At 45.0% G+C, this 23,486-nt stretch overlaps 2 protein-coding genes across 5 annotated transcripts; both read left to right on the plus strand.

Moving 5' to 3' along the window:
- Nucleotides 1-9,945: 9,945 nt before the first annotated feature.
- On the plus strand, nt 9,946-17,298 carry PSME3 (proteasome activator subunit 3). Of its 3 annotated transcripts, none has more exons than XM_036269017.1 (11): nt 9,946-10,236; nt 10,889-10,921; nt 11,034-11,096; nt 11,285-11,389; nt 12,558-12,606; nt 13,140-13,252; nt 13,487-13,555; nt 13,685-13,752; nt 13,844-13,898; nt 14,026-14,112; nt 15,024-17,298. In XM_036269017.1, the coding sequence occupies exons 1-11, from the start codon at nt 10,195-10,197 to the stop codon at nt 15,102-15,104; spliced, it is 765 nt and encodes a 254-aa protein (XP_036124910.1). In that variant the 5' UTR covers nt 9,946-10,194; the 3' UTR covers nt 15,105-17,298. The 3 variants fall into 3 exon arrangements, with proteins under 3 accessions (XP_036124910.1, XP_036124909.1, XP_036124911.1); XM_036269016.1 differs by lacking the exon at nt 9,946-10,236 and adding an exon at nt 10,585-10,788; XM_036269018.1 differs by lacking the exon at nt 9,946-10,236 and adding an exon at nt 10,672-10,788 and having other exon boundaries at nt 10,903-10,921.
- Nucleotides 17,299-17,529: 231 nt separating this feature from the next.
- Nucleotides 17,530-23,220, plus strand: AOC2 (amine oxidase copper containing 2). Of its 2 annotated transcripts, none has more exons than XM_036267805.1 (4): nt 17,530-19,756; nt 21,963-22,248; nt 22,486-22,615; nt 22,954-23,220. In XM_036267805.1, the coding sequence occupies exons 1-4, from the start codon at nt 18,169-18,171 to the stop codon at nt 23,218-23,220; spliced, it is 2,271 nt and encodes a 756-aa protein (XP_036123698.1). In that variant the 5' UTR covers nt 17,530-18,168. The 2 variants fall into 2 exon arrangements, with proteins under 2 accessions (XP_036123698.1, XP_036123699.1); XM_036267806.1 differs by having other exon boundaries at nt 21,963-22,167.
- The last annotated feature ends 266 nt before the right edge of the window (nt 23,221-23,486 follow it).

Raw genomic sequence — 23,486 nt, forward strand, 5'->3', positions numbered from 1 at the left:
GATAAATGCAAAAAAGTCCTCAGGTGAGGATTAAAAGAGATTATGGTATTATTCATTTAGTAGAATAATATGCATCTATTAAAAAGAATGAGCCCTGGCCGGTTTGGCTCAGCGGTTAGAGGGTTGGCCTGCGGTCTACAGAGATCCGGGTTCGGTTCCCGCTAAGGGCACGTACTTCGGCTGCAGTTTGTCCCCGGCCCTGGTTGGTTGTGCGGGTGGCGGCCACTCGATGTGTCCCTTTCACGTCGATGTTTCTCTCTCTCTCTCTCTTCCTCTCTCTCTCTTCCTCTCTCTCTCTCCCACTCTATCTGAACAAAATATCGAAAAAATGTCCTCGGGTGAGGATATACAAAAAAAAAAAAAAAAAGAATGACGTAGCCTTGGCCAGTTTGGCTCAGTGGTTGGAGCATTGGCCCCCAGGCCTAAAGGTATCTCAGGTTCAATTCCCAGTCAAGGGGACATACCTCAGTTGCGGGTTCAATCCTAAGACCCCAACTGGGGTCATGCAATAACAACCAATCACTGTGTCTCTCTAATATCAATTCATCAATGCTTCTTCCTCTCTCTCCCTCCCTCCCACTCTTATCTGGAAAAAAAAAAAATCAATGGAAAAATATCCTTAGGTGAGGATTAAAAAAAAAATGAAGTTAACTTGCTTTTTACTTGATTCAGTTGACTATTTTGAGAGTCGTCTGAAGAAGGGCAAGGGTGGAAGCAGGAAGACCAGTTAAGAGGTTTTTGCATGAATTGAGGCAAAAGATGATTGTCAATTGAAATTAAAGTTATAGGTAGTATTCATGGCATGATTTTGTTTGTGCAAAAAATAACATACTGTAGGTCGTGTATGATATGACATTATGTTATATGAAGTGATATGCAGCAAGCAGTGGCTTTCACTAAACAATGGGACAGATTTTACTTCACAGTTTGTTTTGTTAGATTTTTTTAAACAATAAGCCTACAATTAATTTACAACAAAATTAAGCTTTTACAGAAAGATATTAACAATATAGGAAGTTAGGAGAATAGTGTCATGAAATTACCCATAATCTCACCACACTATAATTTGTTTCTCATTAAAATGTTTTTCCTATGCATTTTAACACAGTTGTATTTGTATTTATAATTTATACGCAATTTTTGTATTCTGCTTTTTATTTTATTTTATTTTTTATTCTTACCCGAGGACACCTTTCACTTTTTGTTCAGACAGAGTGGGAGGGAGAGAGAGAAAGAGAGAGAGATAGAGAGAAACATCTATGTGAAAGGGACACATCGAGTGGCTGCCACCCGCACGACCAACCAGGGCCGGGGACAAACCGCAACCGAGGCATATGCCCTTAGCGGGAACCGAACCCGGGTCTCTCTGGACCACAGGCCGACGCTCCAACCGCTGAGCCAAACCGGCCAGGGTGTATTCTGCTTTTTAAAATTAACAGTACAGCCCTGGCCGGTTTGTCTCAGCGGTTAGAGCGTCAGCCTGTGGTCTGGAGAGACCTGGGTTCAGTTCCCGCTAAGGGCATGTACCTTGGTTGCAGTTTGTCTTCGGCCCTGGTTGGGTCGTGTGGGTGGCGACCGGTCGATGTGTCCCTTTCACGTGGATGTTTCTCTCTCTCTCTCTCCCTCCCACTCTATCTGAACAAAATATATATATAAAAAAAAATGTCCTCGGGTGAGGATAAAAAAAATAAAAATAATTAAATTAAATTAACAGTACATAATAAATAGTTTTCCATGTTGCCACAGTTTTCATAATTGTCATCGCTGTATCACATCACACCAAGTACACTAACTTAATGTATTTCTTTGTTGCTGGAAATTTCCATTGCTTCCAGTTTTGGTAATTACAATAATGCTGCAATGAAGAGCTGACTGCTTCCTTATGATAAAACCTCACTACTGGGATTACCGATGAAAAGAATATGGCTAGTTCATGTCTCTTGATTAATATTAGCAATTGTTTTCCAGAATAGTTGCACATAATCATATTCTGCCTCCAGTAATGTATGAGAGAGCCTGTTTCACGATGTGTTGGTCAGTATTAAGTATTATATATTTGAGGAATGAGAGAGAGAGGAAAAAAAGGCACTTCCCTGTTATTTTCATTGGAATCACTTGTATAGATCGGGTTGTTGTTCCTCTTTCATGAATTTTCTGTTTGTGTCTTTTGCACATTTATCTATTAGGTAATATTTTTGCTTAATATTTTTCATCAATTTGCATGATTAGTCTATTAGTCCAAGTGTGTAAAAGTTTTAAATTCTCATGAGGTCAAATCTGCCTTTTTTTTTCTTGGTGATTTATATTGCTTAGAAAGTTCTCACTTCCAAAAGTGACTTTCCTATTATTTCAAATGTAGGTGATCCTCTTATAATTAGTATTAGATGTAATATATGGAACTAGATTGATTTTCTTTTGGTATTGCTAATTAATTAGACAATCTTTACAACCCTTCTTCCTCTTGGATCTTTCAGCATGAGACTCTCTCTAGAGGAGATGAGTGCAATCATTCCCAAAGAATTCTCACGTAGGTCTGGTGTGGCAGGTTCATAGTCCTACATTTCTTCCCACTTGGCTGCCATTAATACCATTTCAGAAAGGCGTAGAGATGTAATGGGCTTCTAGAGAGGTAAGGTGTATAGAGATTACAACTGAGGGTTTGAAAGTCTAGACTACCTATCTTTGTCATTCACCAACACTGACCTTGAGCAAGTTATTCAACTATTTTGTGCTTTCTTGTTTCCGAAGTGAGCATAATAGTGTATGTCACATAGGGTAATGTGATGATTAAATGATCTAATAATGTGAAGTACAAAGAGCAAGGCCTGGTATATAGTAAACTCTCTGTGTGCCCTACTGCTTGGAGAATATACAACAGTCAGTATGTATAGTCCTTGAGAGATTGTAAATAATCAACAACATACTCCAAGTCATCAATTCAACAGATATTTATTGAAGACCTACAATGTGCCAATCACTCTTCTAGGTCTGGGAGGATATATTGGTGAACTGCTCTAACAGGTTATATTCTGGAGGAGAGAATTTGACAAACATGTAAACAAATGAATAAGATGATTTCAGATAATGGTAGGTGTTATGGGTTGAACTGAGTCCCCCCAAAAGAAGTCCTAATCTTAGTACCTGTGAATGTGACCTTATTTGGAAATAGGGTCTTTGCAGATGACCAAGTTAATGAAGTCATTAGGGTGGGCCAATATGACTGGTGCTCTTATAAAAAGGGGCGATTGTAGCTAGCCAGTGCAGCTCTGGATTGAGCACCCTCCCATGGACCGAGAGGTCCTGGTTCAATTCCTGGACAGGGCATATGCCTGGGTTTTCGGCTCCATCCCCAATAGGGGGGTGCAGGAGGTAGCCAATTGATGTTTCTCACATCAATGTTTTTATCTCTCCCTCTCTTTCTAAAAAGTCAATAAAAACATTTTAAAATAGTAAATTAAATTAAAAGGGGCAATTTATACCCAAAGATAGTCATGTGAAAAGACACAGGGAGGAGACAGTAGTCTGCAAGGCAAGGAATACCAGGAGCTAGGAGAGGCCTCAAACAGGTTCTTCTTCCTCAGTACAGAGGGAGCATGGTCCAGCTACTTTGATTTCAGATTTCTAGCCTCCAGAACTGTGAGACAATATGTTTCTCCTGTTCTAAATCACCCAGTTTGTGGTTCTTTGTTAAAGTAAAAAACCAATATAGTATGTATGATGAGGAAAATAATAGAGGATGATGTGATAGAGAATAAGTGGGGACAAAGGTGGGTAGAGCTACTTCATCTGGGGGATTCAGGAGGGCCCCTGTTAGCTGGGAAGCCATTGAGGGTGATATACCAGGGAAGAGATATGATCTGGCTTTTATTTTATTTATTTATTTTTAAATTTATTTTGTTAATCCTCACCTGAGGACATTTTTCCATTGATTTTTTTTTTATCCTCACTTGAGGACATTTTTCCATTTTTTGTTCAGATAGAGTGGGAGGGAGAGAGAGGAAGAGAAAGAGAGAGAGAAACATCGACATGAAAGGGACACATCGAGTGGCTGCCACCTGCAACCCAACCAGGGCCAGGGACAAACTGCAACTGAGGTACGCGCCCTTAGTGGGAACCAAACCCGGGTCTCTCAAAACCGCAGGCTGATGCTCTAACCGCTGAGCCAAACTGACCAGGGCTCCATTGATTTTTTATATAGAGTGGAAGGGAGAGAGAGAGAGAGACATCAATGTAAGAGAGACACATCGATTGGTTGCCTCCCTAATGACCCCATCTATGGCTGGGGATCAAACTTGCAACCCAGGTACATGCCCTTGACCAGAAATAGAATCTGTGACCCTTCAGTCCATGGGCTGACACTCTAACTGCTGAACCAAAATGGCCAGGGCATAATTTAGCTGACATTTATTTATTTATTTATTTATTCATTCATTCATTCATTCATTCATTCCTCACCTGAGGACTTTTTTTTTTTTTTTATCCTCACCCGAGGATATTTTTCCATTTTTTTTGTACAGATAGAGTGGGAGGGAGAGAGAGGAAGGGGGAGAGAGAGAAACATCGACGTGAAGGGACACATCGAGTGGCTGCCACCCGCACGACCAACCAGGGCCGGGGACAAACTGCAACCGAAGTACGTGCCCTTAGCGGGATCCGAACCCTGGTCTCTCCGGACCGCAGGCCGACGCTCTAACCGCTGAGCCAAACTGGCCAGGGCTGAGGACTTTTTTTTTTGATATTTTGTTCAGATAGAGTGGGAGGGAGAGAGAGAGAGAAACATCAACATGAAAGGGACACATTGAGCCCTGGATGGTTTGGCTCAGCGGTTAGAGCGTGGGCCTGCGGTCCCGAGACCCGGGTTCAGTTCCCGCTAAGGGCACACACCTCAGTTGCAGTTTGTCCCTGGTCCTGGTTGAATTGTGCGGGTGGCAACCTGCTCAATGTGTCCCTTTCACGTTGATGTTTCTCTCTCTCTCTCTCCCCCTCCCACTCTATCTGAACAAAATATCAAAAAATGTCCTCGGGCGAGGATAAAACAAAAAAAAAAGAAAGGGACACATCGAGCGGTTGCCACCCGCACGACCCAACCAGGGCCGGGGACAAACTGCAACCAAGGTACATGCCCTTAGCGGGAACAGAACCCAGGTCTCTCCAGACCGCAGGCCGACGCTCCAACTGCTGAGCCAAACTGGCCAGAGCGATTTGGCTAACTTTTAAAGAACCTGTTCACTGAAGTATAAAATAAATAGAGAAAAGGACACAAATCATAATTTTAGAGCTCAATAGATTTTCACAAATGAACACACCTATGTAACCAGCACAAAATTCTCCTGCCCCATGCCTCCTTCCAATTGTTATTCACCCCAAGGGAAACAATATCCTCAGATCTAACACCATGTATTAGTTTTGACTGTTTTTGAACTTCCTGTAAATGGAATCATACAGTATGTCTTTTGTTTTTGGTTTCTTTTACTCAGTGTTATGTTTGTGAGATTCCTCTATCTTGTGTTTAGTTTTAGTTTATCCATCCTCAATAGTATGCAGTATTCCATTCTGTGAATATATTAAAATTTAGTTATCTATTCTACTCTTGAGAGACATTTGAGTAGTGTACTCTTGAGGCTATTGTAAATAGTGTTGCTACGAACATTCTTTTTATGTTCTTGGTGAATATATTTATGCACTTCTGTTGGGTGTTTCTAGAGTTGGGATTTCTGGGTGATAGATAGATTTGTTCAGCTTTAATAGATACTTCCATAACCATGGTTGACATATTACAAGATAATTGGGGTGTGAGTAGAGAATAGAATGTGGTAGTAGGGGTGGTGGCAAGAACAAAAATGGAGACCAGATAGTCTATTGTAATAGTCCTAGCAAAGGGTGACTGTGGCTTTGACTAGGATAACAAGCAAGGAGATGGGAAAACAAAAACAAAAAACAAAAATGTACTCATACAGGATTATACAGATAAAGCTGACAGGATCTGATGATGGTTGGATGTGGGGAGATGAAGGAAAGAGGAATCAAGGTTGATAGGTGTTTGATTTCAACAACTAGGTGGACAGTTGTGTTGATTACTGAGATGGAAATGAGCAGGAAAATAACATGTGTGGGGAGAATCGAGAATTCTGGTTTGGCCACATTAAGTTTGAGATACCTATTAGCTCTCCAAGTACAGATGTCAAGTAGACATTTGGAGCTCAGTCAGATGTCAGGACTGGAGAAATAAACTTAGTGCCATTAGCATACAAGTGTTGAGTACTGCTGAGAGGTTCAAGTAAGATGGAGAGCAGACCACTAGTGCTGTCAACATGGAAGTCATTGGTAACCTAATAACTGAAAGGTGAAAGTTGGTGGTTCATGGTGTGCGGGCATGCTAAATAGCAATCTCGGGTGAATAAAGAAAAATTGGGTTTAGCCCTGGCCGGTTTGGCTCAGCGGTTAGAGCGTCGGCCTGCGGTCCAGAGAGACCCGGGTTCGGTTCCCGCTAAGGGCATGTACCTTGGTTGCAGTTTGTCCCCGGCCCTGGTTGCGGGTGGCAGCCACTCGATGTGTCCCTTTCACGTCGATGTTTCTCTCTCTCTCTCTTCCTCTCTCTCCCTCCCACTCTATCTGTACAAAAAATGGAAAAATGTCCTCGGGTGAGGATAAAAAAAAAGAAAAAAGAAAAATTGGGTTTATTTAAAGGAAAGGGAATGGGTGATGGGGTAATCCAAAGTGCTACACATCAGCAAGCCATGGGGTATTGGGTCGATGATGGCAGCCCCTAGGAGCTGGAGTTTTGTTCTTATATGCATCCACTGGCAGGAAGCTTTTGTCATCAGTGGGTTTTGGGGTCTTGGTTGGTGGGTTTGGGCAGGGGGTTGAGTCTTCAGGAATGTGGATGTGCGATTGGATGCTTCTTTGGTTCCTGGTGTCCCATGGCATTTCTTGTCTGGCCAGTTCTCCTGTGGTGAGAAGTTTGGACTTGGTTCTCCTATGGTGGGGAAGCTTGCAAAATGGCTGTTACGAATTATATTGTTTGAGTAAGTCCTAACAAGAATTATCTCAGTGAGAACATGGAATGGGAAAGCCTGATTGGAGTGGATTGGAGTAAATGGGAAATGAAGAAGTAGAGTATGAGACAATAATATTGCTCAAGAAATCTTGCCATGAAGAAGAACACAGAAACAGAAAGGGGGGAGAGAAGAATCTGGGTTCAAGGGAGGGTTTTTCTCAAGATGGGAGATATTTATCATGTTTGGAAGTGATTCAGTAGAGAGGTAAGTGTAATATAGGAAAACGAATGGATAATCACTGAAGGACAGACCTCGAGAAAGTGAAAGGGGATGGGTTCCAATGCACAAAAGAGAGTTGGTTATTGATGGGAACAGGGATGTTCTCTGTTTAGAAATGCATTTTTTTCTAAAGTTAAGTTTCAGATCTGAGTTCAAATTTACTAGGGACAAGTGTTAATAGAAAACAGTGCCCTGGCTGATGTGGCTCAGTTGGTTGGGCTGCCATCCCATGCACTGAAAGTTTGCCAATTTGATTCCCGGTCAGGGCACATACCTAGGTTGTGGGTTTGATCCTCGGTGGGGGTGATACAGGAGGCAACCAATGGATGTTTATCTCATACATAGAAGTTTCTTTCCCTCTGTCTCCCTTTCCTCTCTAAAATCAGTAAAACATATCCTCAGGTGAGGACTGAAAAAAAAAGAAAGAAAAACATGTTAATGAGCAAGATGGGTAGTATGGGCTACATTGTATGTAGTCTTGAATAAGTGGAAAAGGACTTTGAGTCTAAAAGCAGGGATGATAATTACATAGTTTAAAGAGTAACCTCTTCATGTTAAACACTAAAGGTAGCTTATCTGACAGTGGCTACTATGTATCTAGTGCTTGCCTTGTGCTAGTTCTTTCAAATATATATGATTATCAATACCCACAACAACCCTACAGAATTACATATTACTTATTAATAGTGATTAAAATTCCACTTGATAGATGAGGGATTGAGACTCATCATTTCAGTAATTTTACCAAGGTACCACAATTAGTAAATAGCTGAGGTGGGATTTAAAGCCAGGTCTCCCTGATACAAAAGGCCAGTTAGTTGCACTTCATTTAATGATGTATTCCCATTTCCCTTGCAATTAGCACAGAGACCTGACCAGGATAAATGTTTAGCAGTAGTAGTGACCCTAAAATATGAATTAGATGACCTGCCTTTGCACTTAATCTAGTTTATTCCCAACAACTCTCCCCACTCCACTCCCAGCACGCTAGCTAGTCTTTTAAATTCTTCAATAAGACCCCTGCTATTCTCTATCAGTCATTTTTTCCTAACATTTATCAAATTTTGTCATTATATTACCAGTTTACTTTCTGGTGTCTTTCCTCAGTATTAAGCTCCACCCATGAGACCAGAGAACTTGTCTTGTTTACCTTTGCTATCCCAGAGCTGTGATGTTCAATACAGGAGCCAGTAGTCACACATGGCTATTCAATACTGCAAATGTGACACCTCTGAATTGAGATGTGCAGTAAGTAAAAAATTCATACTGGATTTTGAAGACTTGGTATAAGAAAATAATAACTATGATCTCATTTTTTTCTTATTTATTTATTTATAATCCTCACCTGAGGACATTTTTTCCCATTTTTTTGTTCCGATAGAGTGGGAAGGAGAGGAAGAGAGAGAGAGAAACATCGACGTGAAAGGGACACATCGAGTGGCTGTCACTCACATGACCAACCAGGGCCGGGGACAAACTGCAACCGAGGTATGCGCCCTTGGTGGGAACCAAACCCGGGTCTCTCTGGACCGCAGGCCAACGCTCTAACCGCTGAGCCAAACTGGCCAGGACTTTTTCATATTTATTATGTTAAAACGGTATTTGGAGAAACTAGGCTAAATATGATTAAAATTAAATTCACCTGTTTTACTTTTTTTTTTAATCCTCACCTGAGGATATTTTTCCATTTATCTTCAGATACAGTGAGAGAGGAAGAGAAACATCAACGTGAGAGAGATACATCCACTGATTACTTCCCACACGACCCAACCAGGGCCTAACCCCAACCAAGGTACTGTCCTTGACGGGAATCAAACCTGCGACTCTGATTTGCGGGCCAACGTTCTAACCACTGAGCAAAACTGGCCAGAGCATCATCTGTTTTATTTTTTAATGTGGCTACTAGAAGATTTTAACTTACTGAAGTGACTCACATTGTATTTCTAGGCTCTGAGGCAGTGTTGTCCCAGGGCCTAGCACAGCGTCCAGGCCCATTTTATTTAGCAAAATAACCAATAACACAGACTGAAAGAATGAGTGAGTAGAAATACGGTCTTTGCTTTCCATTAGGAAAATGGATACAGCATTGTCCCATAAGTCAGTAAACCTGGGTTCTGTTCCAGGATTTACTGGCATCACTGTGTAGCCTGCTCCATTCTGGGCGTCAATTTGTCCATCAGGCAGTTGGTCTCCGAGGTCTGAAAGTTGATGAGCGTAACTGGTGAAGAAAGGTGGGGCAGCCAGCTACAATAGAACTTGTCTTCTGTTTGGCTCTAGCATAGCACTTAGGGGTTGGGCCAACGGGAGAAGGAAAGGGGAATCACAGACTAGATTCCTGAACCCAGCGCCGGGACCAACAGCTTCCTCGGTCTGACGTCACTGGGGCGCGACGCCGTCGTCGGCCCTTGTCCGAGCTGCAGGGCTCATAAGGTCCCTTCCGTGAAGAATAGTGCCGAGCTAACAGAGAGTCAAACAGCTCCCGAGTCTCTTCAGGACTCAGTTCTCAGCAAACTAGCCTTCGCCACCCTCCCTCTTTCTTCCCTCTTACCGGGTACAGGAACCCGGGAGCTACGAACCCCGCCCGAGCGTCCAGAACCAAATCTCAGTGCGGCTGCGCGGGGCACGTGCACCTCCTTTCCGGAGTCTGGGCGATTGGCTGTGACGTAACTTCCGGCGTGAGCGGCGAAAGCCGGGAGGGCAAGCGAGAGTGCAAGCAGGCATCCAGCAGCAGGCAGCAGGCGGGCGGGTGGGCATACAGCACAGAGGGAGGGAGAGCGCGAGGGAGTGAGCAGTCTGTGAGCCAGCGAGGGCAGCCGCGTCCCGAGAGCAGCCGAGATTCCTCCCGTTCCTCTGACCCCCTCCCCGGAGCCCACAGCGCCTCCGGTCTCCAGCGGAGCGGACACGGCCCTGCCCGGCCATGGCCTCGTTGCTGAAGGTGGATCAGGAAGTGAAGCTCAAGGTAGCGACACCGGTCCGGGCCTCCTTACTCCTTACTTCGAGCAGTCTGACTGGCTTCCCACTCCCCATGGCGTCTTTGTCTCCCTGGGGACACCAGCTCTGAGCTTCCGCTCGGCTCAGCCCAGCCCCCCACTCCCGAAGACCGCATCTAGGGAGAGGATAATATAGGGTGGCCTTCTATACTTTGGTGATGGAGAACCCCGGGGAGACTTCCGCAGACACGTGGTGGACTCAGTGCTTTAGTAGTGACAGCTGGAAGTTCCCCAGCCCCGCCTCCGGACGTTGCTGCTGCCCTTGGCATCCGGCCTGCCTTGTATCTTAGGCCAGGTCTGGACGGGGGTTGGCACGTTTGTGAGTTCACACCTCCCCTATCTACATGTCTTTCATCTGCTCACAAATTCAGATAGCCTCAGACACAGGGAGGAAGAGAGGGAAGACAGGTGGGTGCTGACCTCAAGCCCTGCTTCCCTCTCCTGAGATGGAGAAATGGGTCCTCAAAAAAGTAAAGTACTTGCAGTCTGGGGGCCTCTCAGCTTCTCATTACAATTACAAGGTGAGGGAAAGACGGCTAGATTTGGGTTTCCCTATCCTGCCCTTGGCTCCCTTGCCAGGTACTGACTTGCTCTTACCGAATTGCTCTTTGTTAATTTTAGGTTGATTCTTTCAGGGAGCGCATCACAAGTGAGGTGAGTGAAACAAATAGAAAAATGAGTATTGGTTATTTGGGAGTTTTCCAAAGGGGAGATGACTGTGGAGAGATAACATCCACAATTTTAATGTATTTTTCCTCATCTTTAGGCAGAAGACTTGGTGGCAAATTTTTTCCCAAAGAAGTTGTTAGAACTTGATAGTTTTTTGAAGGTGAGAGAATCTTTTTCTCAGATTTCCCAATTTTGGGGGCCCTGGTCTTTCTGTCAAATGGGACAAATCGTGTGTTGATTCTATTTTGTTTTGTACTGTAGAGCACTCATTTCCTGCCCTTCACATGAAATACTTCTTTGTTCATCTTGAAAAGACTAATGTTTGGGGGGTGGGCATCTCTCTTTCAGGAACCAATCCTAAACATTCATGACCTAACTCAGATCCACTCAGACATGAATCTCCCAGTCCCTGACCCCATTCTTCTCACCAATAGCCACGATGGACTGGACGGTGTAAGTGTCCTATATTTATCTTTGTCTTCTGAAGCAGTAGGTTCTCTGTCCTCTATTTCCTGGTCATTTGAACATGTACAGAGGAAACAGTGAGATTTGGATCTGGGAATGAGGACTCTTACAGACATGATGATTCCACTACACCCCCTTTACACCCTGATTATCATTTATAGCTAATGCTACTCTGTGTTGAGTGAATTTCAAGTAGAACTAATAGCTACAGGCTCCCTCAGGTTATCTAATCTGTTCCCATGGCCCTAAGCAAGACTTTTCTTACCTGTTTTAATGTCTTGAGTCTTGTTATTGGATGAGTTGTTCTTGATGTATAACTGCAGTCCCTGTCTCTGCTGTGCATCTTTATTACCTAGTCCTTATCAATTAAATGTCCACATTCTGTAACACTGATGACACTGTATTGTTTTTTGTCTGCATTGTTTTTTTTTGTTTTTTGTTTTTTTTTGTCATTGTTAGAACTTACAGTTCTGGAAAGCAGAAACTGCCTTAATCATCTCTGTATTCTCAGTACCTAGCATTGTTTCTGGTACATAACAGGTGCTAAATATGTGTTTGTTGATTGAATATTGTGTTTCTTTATGGAACCAGCAGATTTGTACATATTTTCTTAATTGTCTTTACCTTACATTGAATGGTTCTTTTTTCCTATTGTTTATGGCAGCAATTTTAAACTGGTGTGCTGTAAGAATTTTTAAAATGTGCAATACCTGACTACTATTTAGTTAGGGGTACTGACTTCTTTCCCCTTAGATTGACAAATAAAAAAGGACACCGCCAACACAATAATAGCTGTCCCATGTGAGTGAATCAAAATTATGCCTATTTGTTAGATCAGCAAAAATATGTATTTTTTGGTGTGCCACAGAATTTTAGTAATTAGTTTATGTGTGCCATGAGATGAAAAAGGTAGAAAATTGTTGGCTAGCCCTCTCCTCTGATTGCTTAATGTGTTATATTTTTTGAAAGGTTGGTGTTACCAACTATAATGTAAGTTGCTTTGTAGCAGGAACCTTTTCTTAAAGCCTTGTATGTACTTAATAAATTGCATAAATTAATAAGATAACTTATGGGGTCAAAGAAGGGATTAAACTTGTTTGAAGTATAATTTGTGATAGGGATGTGAGAGCAGGCTAATTTCTGTCTGTTTTCTTAGCCCACTTACAAAAAGCGAAGGTTGGATGAGTGTGAAGAGGCCTTTCAAGGTAAGAACCACCCCGCCCACCACCTGGCTTACAGCCTTGAGAAGCAGATGGGTCTGGTGTTCTCCTGGCCTGGAAGCAGGATCTGATTTTATTTCTCAGAGTTAGCATTCCCAAGTCTTCCAAATACGGTCATTATTTAGCACTCTAATCCTAACTTTCCAGTAAAAATGGAGGGTTTAATTTAGTGTGAACTGACCAAAGGAAAGTGATTGGGGGTAACTACACATTGCAGATTCCTCACAGAAGTCCTAGTTCCATATTATTTTTTCCTCTTTAGTAATAGTTGATATATTAAGTCTTTAGAGCATATTTTAATTTCCTTCTACTTCAGACTTTGCACATACTTTAGATGCTCATTTGTTAATCCATACATTCTCTCTTTTTGATTCTGTTGGTGGTGTCAATGTTTGTTGTGACAGATAAAAGGCAGAGGTCATAGCATCTCATGGGTCTGGGGAAGAAGAGAGAAAGGTGGAGGATGCTATGTCCTGGCCCCCACCCCAATCATTTGGCCTTCTTCATGTCCCTGCCAGGAACCAAGGTGTTTGTGATGCCCAATGGGATGCTAAAAAGCAACCAGCAGCTGGTGGACATTATTGAGAAAGTGAAACCTGAGATCCGGCTGCTGATTGAGAAATGCAACACGGTGAGGCAGGGGCTAGTGAATTATGGGCTGACTTCAAACAGCCTGGCTTGAACTATGAAAAATGATGGATGGTGGGGTTGGAGGCATGGAGGTAACATGGGTGTTGGCAGACTAAGTATCTTGGCTCCTGTGCTCTTGGCATCTGGCCCCAGCAGCATCAATTGTATACTTCATGGCATCAGCAGAGAAAAAGCATGGTCCTCATATGTATATTTTGGTCTCACCATCCTCCAGGTCAAAATGTGGGTACAGCTTCTGATTCCTAGGATAGAAGATGGGAACAACTTTGGGGTGTCCATTCAGGTAATGTGCTTCCACTACACTTTGGAAAGGAAGGTTTGGGAGATTGCTTTGCCTGTTTTTTCTTTCTCTTTGGTCTGCTGTGGAGTGACATGGAAGTGACTTTTGACTCACAGTGTATGTTTTTTTCAGGAGGAGACAGTTGCAGAATTAAGGACTGTTGAGAGTGAAGCTGCATCTTATCTGGACCAGATTTCTAGGTAGGGCTGCTTGGGCTTGGCCCAGTAATTGGGGGCTGGTGTGGTAAGCACTGTCCAGGGTCTCCTGCAACTCTCTTCTGTTTCCTTTCAGATATTATATTACAAGAGCCAAATTGGTTTCTAAAATAGCTAAATATCCACATGTGGTAAGTAAGGGTTTTGTGGCCTGAGGGTGGAAGTGGTAGAATAGGGAGGAGTGACTGTTACTGGGAAAGAGCTGTCTGTAGACAGTTCAGCCTTGGGAACAAGTCTTTTCTCTGCCCCTTCTTTCAGGAGGACTATCGCCGAACCGTGACCGAGATTGATGAGAAAGAATATATCAGCCTTCGCCTCATCATATCAGAACTAAGGAATCAATATGTAAGTAACCTTGACCTCTGCCCCCAGTTTTTCCTGGCTTTTCTTAGTTCTGGTAATAAATTACTTGCAACTCTCTGGGGGTTGAGATGGGGGACAGAGGTAAAGTTAATAGAATAAGTTCTGCTTATCAACCAAGTGTCGAGAACTATGAAATTGAGGGTATACAGATGGGTATCTCCCTTCTTTCTACCTGGATGAGAGGGTGTGCAGTATAGTATAGAGGTGATGATGAGGTTGTTAGACTCAGACAGACTTAGATTTGGAACCAACTCTACCTGTAATGTATGGTCTTGGGCAAGTTGTTTAACCTCAGACTTCAGTTTCTTCATCTCTCAAATGGGACTTAGAGTATCTACTACACAAAGATGGTTTTTAAAAATTAGTGTGATAATACATAAAGAACCCAGTGCAATTCTTGGTGTGTTAAATGCTCAGTAAATGTTAGTTATTATTAGATATTCAGGACCGTGGAAATACCCAGGTATATCAAGTTTTGGGGTGTAAGAGAAGCAGGGCAGCCACCTTGATTTCAGGTTCAAGTGAGTGAGAATAGGATTATGTGAATGATTGCCTGGGGAATTGGTTGGGAGGGATCTTTTTTTTTTTTTAATCCTCACCCGAGGACACTTCTTGCATTCATCTTCAGATAGAGCGGGAGGGAGAGAGGGAGGAAGAGAGAGAGAGAAACATCGACATGAGAGAGACACATTGAGTGGTTGCCACCCACATGACCCCAACTGGGGCTGGGAACAAACTGCAAGGTACATGCCCTTTGCGGGAACTGAACCCGGGATTCTCCAGTCCGCGGGCTGACGCTGTAATTGCTGAGCCAAACCGGCCAGGGCAGGGATCTTTTCTTTTTGAGGTAGAGGTAGAACAGATGTGTGATTCTCTGATCTCTCTTTTCCCAGGTCACCCTACATGACATGATCCTGAAAAATATTGAGAAGATCAAACGGCCCCGGAGCAGCAATGCAGAGACACTGTACTGAGACCAGGGCCAGGGCCAGGGGACTCTGTGAGTCTGGCTCAAGACCGACATTGCCTTGGTTTGTTACAAGACTATCGTGATGGGGAAACTGGCTGGAAATAGTAATCACACCTCTCTCTGTTTTTAGTTAGAGTCTAATGAAACTCTCATGTAGTTCTGTGACGTGTTTACCTCTTTTTTCAGGCCTCAGGAACTCTTCTATTTCCTTCCCTAATACCCCATACCCAATCTGTCCTAATTTCTGGAGAACTCCAGGTTTGTGTGTGCAGGATATTGGCACAAGAATACTTGTGTTTTCTTTCCCCGCCCCCCTCCCCCTTCTGTGTCTTGGGCTTTGTATTTTTTCCTTTTGATGATTAGTTGGTTAGGAGCTGAGGGAACTAGGAGGAAAGTGCTAGGTGGTTTTTTTTGTTTGTTTGTTTGTTTTTTTTAGGATCTGGGGTCAGGGAGACAGCTCCTCTCTTCTGATACAAGGTTAATGTCTCTTGCCAGTGTGTGATATTGGCATCTCCCTGCCACAGCTGTCCTGGTGATGACTTCGGATTTTCCATCTACATACATGGCAAGAAACACCTTAGACCTCAGCTAAGTCCCTAGCTCCTCTAGATGTTTTTATATTAGAATTTTCACATATACATATGTGCATGATAGACACACATGTACACATCTGTCTTCCTGCTCTACTTTGTTACCTGACTTTCCCCCTGAACCCTGTCTCTCTCTCTCTCTCTCTCTCCCCCCCCCTCTCTCTTCCTCTCTCTCTCTCTCTCTCACACACACACACACACACACACACACACACACGCACTGTTCAGGAGATGATAGTTGTCATCTACCAGAGTCCATTGTCTCCTGATATTGTAGTCTCTGGGTGAGTTGGAGGAGAACCAAGAGGTGAGAAGCAGAGGGATTGCAGAAGACTCCTTTCTCTGTGACTCGGGTCCTTTTGGGCATTATTGCAAAGGCCAGTCCTCTGACTCCTGATAGCTTCTTTCCAGACCAGGTGTAAATTGGGGTGGGGGTGTCTACAGCTGTGAGGGCCAGATGCTGCTGCTCCTGCTGGGCTTTTCCTTTGGGGAAAATATTTCTCTTATTTATAGTATTGTGCTTCCAGGGAAAGCAGTCACTTATATGTATATGTGTGTGCATTGCACACACAGGCATGTACCCATTGTGTGTATGTGGAGATCTGCTGGGCAAGTCTAAACCATAGAAGAATTGCCTCCTATCTCTTGAATCTTCAGAGATGTCCCCTACTTTTTTATTCTACCACTACTGGAGAGTCAGTATCTGCAGTCAGCCTGCCAGTGATTCTCAGTATCTGTTTCTGACTTATTCTTCCCCTGTCTCTGTCTTCCAATGCCTAATCATATTTCCACCTGGTTGCATCATTTTTACTCCCAACATGCTATATAGAGAAGGAGTCAGGATGCCGTCTTCCCATGAATAGTACTCAGTAACAAACCAATTGCATTTTAGTTGGGCGATGCCCCAACCCACCCTCCAGATCCCTTCCACCATGCGTTTCTGTTTCCCTTTTCGTTTGTTGAATTGTTCTGCTGCCCCTCCTCCTCACCCTACCACCCTTGGATCGTAATGTAAAATTCTTTTACCATGTCAAGAAATTATTAAAAAATACAGGTACTTTGACCTCTTTCTAAAGGCGCAGACCCTGGTGCGATGCTCTGGTGGCTAGGGACATACACATATTTGTGTGTGCACATTAGGGCACACACCTCCACATATACCACCAGCTATCCTATTGGGTGTCTTGATACTAATTGAGCTTCCTCTTTTCTCTGGAATAATGGAAAGGTTGAGGTTTCTGTCTACCAAGAGGCAAGGGTGGGTCCTTCATTTGTGTTCGGTCTGAATTATGTGGAAGATAGCTCCTTTCCAAATCTAAGCTGCCTTCTGTCCCAACCCTCAACAAGATCCCAGTTCCTCACTTCCTTCCTTCCCCAGTGATACCCATGAATTGCCAGTAGAGGCTGCTCTAGTTCTGAGTGGAGAATCACCTGGTTCAAGGCACACCCTACCCTGTCATTTTCTTTACCTTATACTAATTCTCCCTTCTGAATAATGTCTTAAATTTCTCGAGGAGATGCCGAGGGACTCCTGATTTTGATTTCAAATGACTTGGAGGGCTGTCCAGGACACTACCTCCCTCTGAAATAAAGTTTCCTCAACTTTCACCTTGTAAAGTAGCCTTCTGGTATCCAATGATCCCCTCATTGTCTCTGTTTAAGGTCTTGAACAATGGAGGAACATCTTGTCTGTTTTGTTTCAGAGATTGGAAACAGTAGGTAACAAGTTTTTAATGCCTACCCTATGTTAGGCTCTGTTAAGCACTTTACATGCATGATCACATTTAATCTTCATGAATCTATAGGGTAATTTCATCCCTTCTTTGTAGGTGGGGATACAGATTTATGATATACCTGTCCTGAGGTCACACAGTTTAGGGACCTGGAATTGGTGTACAAATCTGACTGCTAAACTCAGGCCTTCACCATTACTCCTTTCTCACTGACATCTAGAAGCCTTGAGACTTCAGACGAGAGGCTTGACTTTAGGCAACTGGCAGAACACAGTACTTACTGCTACACTGGTCAGTAAATCCTAGATATAGTGGGGGTAAGTGCCTGCCATGAGGTCGGAAAACGGAGTTTTAGTACCTGCATTCAGCACACAGGATTTGATTGGACATCTGAGATTTGTATTCTTCCTCAGATCCATTTTGGGTAGAAGGTGCAGTTTAGCGTTGCTTCAAATGCCCTTTAATCTGTCTAAATTATGGAAATCAGTAGTGAGTACCGATCATGCTGCCAGTAAGAGTTCAGGGGCAGGGGAGATGCTGTGCACATGGAAGTAGTGCCTTGGGCCAAACCACAGAACAGAAAATTGGAACAGAATTATATAAATCAAGGTCAGAAATTTCCTGTTCAACCCACAGGGTGGAGTTTTCTCCATTCCTATCCATCCTACTGAATATAAACCCTGATTTGATGTCAGTAACTGGAAGGAGCAGCTGGTAGGACTCATTTCAGCGCTCAGCATTCATCATGAATGTCAAGGTAGTCCTCGTGTTCCTGGCATTGTCCCTCATTACCGTCTTTGCCCTGGCCTATGTCTTGCTGTCCAGCCAAGGGGGCTCCAGCCAGCCTCCCCACTGCCCCTCTGTATCCCACCGTGCCCAGCACTGGACACACCCTGGCCAGAGCCAGCTGTTTGCAGACCTGAGCCGAGAGGAGCTGACGGCTGTGATGAGCTTTCTGACCCAGCAGCTGGGGCCAGGCCTGGTGGATGCAGCCCAGGCCCGCCCATCAGACAACTGCGTCTTCTCAGTGGAGCTACAGCTGCCTCCCAAGGCTGCAGCCCTGGCCCATCTGGACTGGGGGAGCCCCCCACCTGCCCGGGAGGCACTGGCCATCATCTTCTTTGGTGGACAACCCCAGCCCAACGTGACTGAGCTGGTGGTGGGACCGCTGCCCCACCCCTCCTACATGCGAGATGTGACCGTGGAGCGTCACGGGGGCCCCCTGCCCTATCACCGACGTCCCATGCTAGGAACTGAGTTTGCCCAAATGTGGAAGCATTTGAAAGAGGTGGAGCTACCTAAGGCACCGGTCTTCCTTGCTTCAGTCTTCAACTACAATGGCTCCACTTTGGCACCTCTGCAGGCCACTCCTAGTGGCTTGCGCTCAGGGGACCGTACTACCTGGATAGCCCTCCACCATAACATCTCAGGTGTGGGGATTTTCCTTCACCCAGTGGGGCTGGAGTTACTGCTGGACCACAGGGCCCTGGACCCTGCCAACTGGGCTGTCCAGCGGGTCTTCTATCTTGGGCGCTACTATGCAGACTTGGGCCAGTTGGAACGGGAGTTTAAGGCTGGCCGGCTGGAAGTGGTTCGAGTTCCTCTGCCCCTGCCAAATGGTGCTTCATCCCTGAGGTCCCGGGTCTCCCCAGGTCCTCTTCCCCCTCTTCAGTTGTCACCCCAGGCCTCCCAATACAGTGTACAAGGGAAACTGGTGGTGTCCTCCCTCTGGACATTTACCTTTGGCCATGGAGTGTTCAGTGGCATGAGGATTTTTGATATTCGGTTCAAGGGCGAGCGAGTGGCCTATGAAGTCAGTGTCCAGGAGTGTGTATCTATCTATGGTGCTGATTCACCCAAGACAATGATGACCCGATACTTGGATAGCAGCTATGGACTTGGCCGTAACAGCCGGGGCTTGGTGCGGGGTGTGGACTGCCCCTATCAATCTACAATGGTGGATATCCATGTATTAGTGGGCCAAGGGGCAGTCCAGCTGCTCCCAGGGGCTGTGTGTATTTTTGAGGAGGCCCAAGGACTGCCCCTTCGAAGGCACTACAATCACCTTCAGAGTCATTTCTACGGTGGTTTGGCTGGTTCAGCTCTTGTAGTCAGGTCTGTGTCATCTGTAGGCAACTATGACTACATTTGGGACTTTGTATTTTACCCAAATGGGGTGCTTGAAGGGCGGGTCCATGCCACAGGCTTTGTCAACACAGCTTTCCTGAGTGGGGGAGAGGAAAGCCTCCTCTTTGGGAATCGTGTGGGGGAACGAGTGCTGGGGACAGTGCACACGCATGCCTTCCACTTCAAGCTGGACCTGGACGTAGCAGGTGAGTGCTCAGGCAATGAGGATGGAGGGCTGGGGTGGGGCAGAGGGAAGGGAGACCACCACCCAGACCAAGCCCGAAGAGGCGAGAGGGTAGCATTCCAGCTCCACAATTCATTGTAGCAACAGAACACGGATGGACTTAAGTGTATTCAACTGCAGTGAGCCTGAAATACTGGGCTTACTGGGTCTCTGCAGAAGGTAGAGGGGGTTCCCCCTCCAGCTCTGATCATTCAGTCCCTCATGTTGCCACTGTGAAGTTAGTTTAATGTAAAGGCTGTGCCTGTCTACCTTAGGCTTGAGTGACCATGTGGGTGGTGAATTTGCCCTAAGGCTGGATGGGCCTGGAGTTGGGGCTCTGAGTTCTTCCTAATTCTGAAGGTCTGTGGAGGAGAGGCCTGAGCAGAGGTAGGAAGCAGTCTGTCTCAAAGAGGTTTTCAGAGTAGAGGTGGTCCAGGGCATGAGAAGGGGGATACTAGCTGAGAGTTGCTCCACAGGATTTCAGACAATGGGGGATACAAGATAGTGACCCCATCCTTCTGGAGGGGGGCATCCCACTCCTGTCAGCACATGTCATCACAGTGGGCTCTCCAGTGGGATGGCAGGCATGTAGTAGGCTTGCTGCAAGTCTAGAAAGGGAGTTCTCAAGTAGGGCTCAGAGCATGAAGGACTTGCTGCTCCTGACAGGTTTTGTCAGGCACAGAAAGTAACCAACTTATCAATGAGACAATTAGACCCAGAAAGAAATTTAGAAATCCACCAGTCCCTCTCTCTCCATTTTACAGTTAGGGAAATTGAGACTAGGGGAGATGGGACAGGAAGTAATTGCCCAAGTATAATGCTCTGTAACTAAGGATGTTTCTTGTGAAACAATTTCTTATTCTCCTGGGTATAAAGACATGATGTGTGTGTGTATGTGTGTGTGTAGTGTAGTGTAGTGTAGGGGTGAAGGGGAGGGAGAACTAAGATAGCATGATTGAAACAGCATATTAACAGTTCTTTGACAGATTTGGAATATGATTATTTTTTAAGAAATATTTTTTCTTTATTGATTTTAGAGAGGAAGGGAGAGGGAGAGAGAGAAACATCGATGAGAAAGAACATTGGCTGCCTCCTGCATGCCCCCCACTGGGGATTTGGCCCACAACCTGGACATGTACCCTGACCGGGAATCGAACCAGCGACCTCTTGGTGCATGGGTCAAAGCTCAACCACTGAGCCACACCAGCCAGGCATGATTTGGAATATGACTATTTTCTGATTTGAAGTTTGTCTTCATCATTTTTGGTATTAAAGAGCCTTGTCTTAGTTAAAATCAAATAACATCTGTTGGCTCCCTAGTGGGTATGGCACAGGCTGGTGCTGTGGGCTGGAGGCTGTATCAGGCCCCCTGTGCACAAGACCACCAGTAGAGCTTCCCTCTGTGCCATCTGCCTTTACATAGGTCATGTTGAAAGGAACTGACAGTCTGCATCTGACAAGGATGAGATCAAGTGCCATGTGGGTGGGGTAATGAGTGCAGGTTTCCAACGCAATAGAATTCCAAGGAGTTCCCAGAAAATTGAAAGATATAAATCGACTCACTTCTGAAAAAGACTGATAGTGATCCCCATCTTGTAGAGAGAAAGAAAGCAAATTCTCAGAGCTGAGGGGGGTATGCAGGGCACCATGGAAGGGGATTGGGTTTTTCCAGCCAACTTCTCCAAGAAAAATGTCCCTTTCATAGTTACAAGAATGTAACTAGCTACCTGTGTGTGTTTTTCCATTTACAGAGCTCAGACATAGACCAGCTTTTATTATGTCTAGTGTAGAGATTCGGAAAATGAGGATCAAAAAAGCAAACAATTTGTTCAAGGGTAGACCAATATTACTAGAACTTTCTGTGGTAATGAAAATGTTCTATATCTGCATTGTCCAATACATTAGCCATGAGTCTCATGTGGCTACTGAGCACTTGAAATGTGGCTTAGTGTGACTGAAACTGAATTTTTAATTTAAATGCAAATGGCTATTTGTGACTGGCAGTAACTGTATTGGAGAGGGCAGGATTGAAGATGGGCTAGCTCCCAAATCCAGACCTCCTGGCTCCCAGTATGGAGTGCTCTCTGGGTTCTGCCGCCTTTGTCAGGCCAGTGCAGTGGACATCTTGGGGAGATGAGGAGCCTCTCTTACCTGGTATAGAATTCTTCTCCCTCCCCTCATTCTGGCAGGGCTGAAAAACTGGGTGGTAGCTGAAGACGTGGTGTTTAAACCTGTGGCAGCCCCTTGGAGTCCAGAGCACCAACTTCAGCGTCCACAGCTGATTCGGCAGGTCCTGGAAAGGGAGGACCTGACAGCTTTTCCCTTGGGAAATCCCCTTCCTCGATACCTTTACCTGGCTGGCAACCAGACTAATGCCTGGGGTCACCAGCGCGGGTACCGAATCCAGATTCACGGCCCCCTTGGCATACACATGCCCCTGGAGAGCGACATGGAGAAGGCCCTCAGCTGGGGGAGGTGAGGAGAGTCCTGGGCACTGGGTGGTAGGGAAGGACTGGTTCCCTTCTTCATCTCAGCTCTTGGAGACCCCAACTCACTATTCTTAACTTGCCATCCACCTCTGTATCTCCTCTCATTTTCAAGTAGATATGGGATGGGAGATGGCCTCACACAGAATCTGATCCAAAAGATTTCTGGGACAGTAAAGGTCTCTGACTTTTTCTGACTCCACCTTCTTACGGCATTCCTGGTCAGATACCAGCTCGCGGTGACCCGGAGGAAAGAGGAGGAGTCACAGAGCAGCAGCATCTATTACCAGAATGACATTTGGACACCCACTATTGCCTTTGCTGACTTCATCAATAATGAGACTCTCTTAGGAGAGGTTGGTAGCTCTAGAGACAGAGGAGAGGGGCTCTTCTGTGTCTGGTGTCTTGGCTGCCCAACACCTGGCCCTAGGTTGGAGGGAATGGTATGTTTCCAGTTCTCAGATTCAAGATCCAAGGAGTTATCTGATGACCAACATGGGTCATCCCTCCTGGAATGGGATTAGCCCTGGGAACTGACCACCCTACAGATTCTCACATGGATCACCATATTTTGTGGGACTGCGGCTGGGAGGAGGTGGAAGCAGGCCTTAGGCTGGAGAATGGGGATTGTAGCTGAGGGGTGGTTCTCTGGGTTTCATCTCCAAAGTCCTCCAGCTCCTCCCTCTTCCTGCAGGACCTGGTGGCCTGGGTTACAGCCAGCTTCCTGCACATCCCCCATGCTGAGGATGTCCCCAACACAGTTACTGTGGGGAACAGAGTTGGCTTCTTGCTCCGACCCTATAACTTCTTTGATGAGGACCCCTCCATCTTCTCCCCTGGCAGCGTCTACTTTGAGAAGGGCCAGGATGCTGGGCTCTGCAATGTCAACCCTGTGGCCTGCATCCCCCACCTGGCAGCCTGTGTCCCAGAATTGCCTCCTTTCTCTTACCAAGACTTTTAACCCCAAGGGTGTGGTGGGACACAGAGGGCGGTCGGGAGGGTGCTAAGACATATGTACCTTTCTCTTTTCCCAATTTCTGCTCCCCTAACTCCCATCCTCTTAATGTTTTTTTAGGAAACAGCCTCTTCCCACACTAAACCTCCATATATCATTTTGGTTAATTCATATTTCATGTGTCTCTTTTTAAAATGATGAATTTATACAAGTGATATTATTATTAAAATATTCAAGCAAAAACACTACAAATCCTACCACTCAGAAATAGC

The sequence above is a fragment of the Molossus molossus genome, unplaced genomic scaffold (genome assembly GCF_014108415.1).
Source record: "Molossus molossus isolate mMolMol1 unplaced genomic scaffold, mMolMol1.p scaffold_m16_p_19, whole genome shotgun sequence".
NCBI lineage: Eukaryota > Metazoa > Chordata > Mammalia > Chiroptera > Molossidae > Molossus > Molossus molossus.

Excerpts from the sequence above, each read along its gene's own strand:
- PSME3 (XM_036269016.1), top strand. The coding sequence starts at position 10,714 with ATGGAGAAATGGGTCCTCAAAAAAGTAAAGTACTTGCAGTCTGGGGGC. Across the intron at positions 11,097-11,284 it reads AACTTGATAGTTTTTTGAAG|GAACCAATCCTAAACATTCA; the intron begins GTGAGAGAATCT and ends TCTCTCTTTCAG. Across the intron at positions 13,753-13,843 it reads TATCTGGACCAGATTTCTAG|ATATTATATTACAAGAGCCA; the intron begins GTAGGGCTGCTT and ends GTTTCCTTTCAG.
- AOC2 (XM_036267805.1), top strand. The coding sequence starts at position 18,169 with ATGAATGTCAAGGTAGTCCTCGTGTTCCTGGCATTGTCCCTCATTACC. Across the intron at positions 19,757-21,962 it reads GCTGGACCTGGACGTAGCAG|GGCTGAAAAACTGGGTGGTA; the intron begins GTGAGTGCTCAG and ends TCATTCTGGCAG. Across the intron at positions 22,616-22,953 it reads ATGAGACTCTCTTAGGAGAG|GACCTGGTGGCCTGGGTTAC; the intron begins GTTGGTAGCTCT and ends CTCTTCCTGCAG.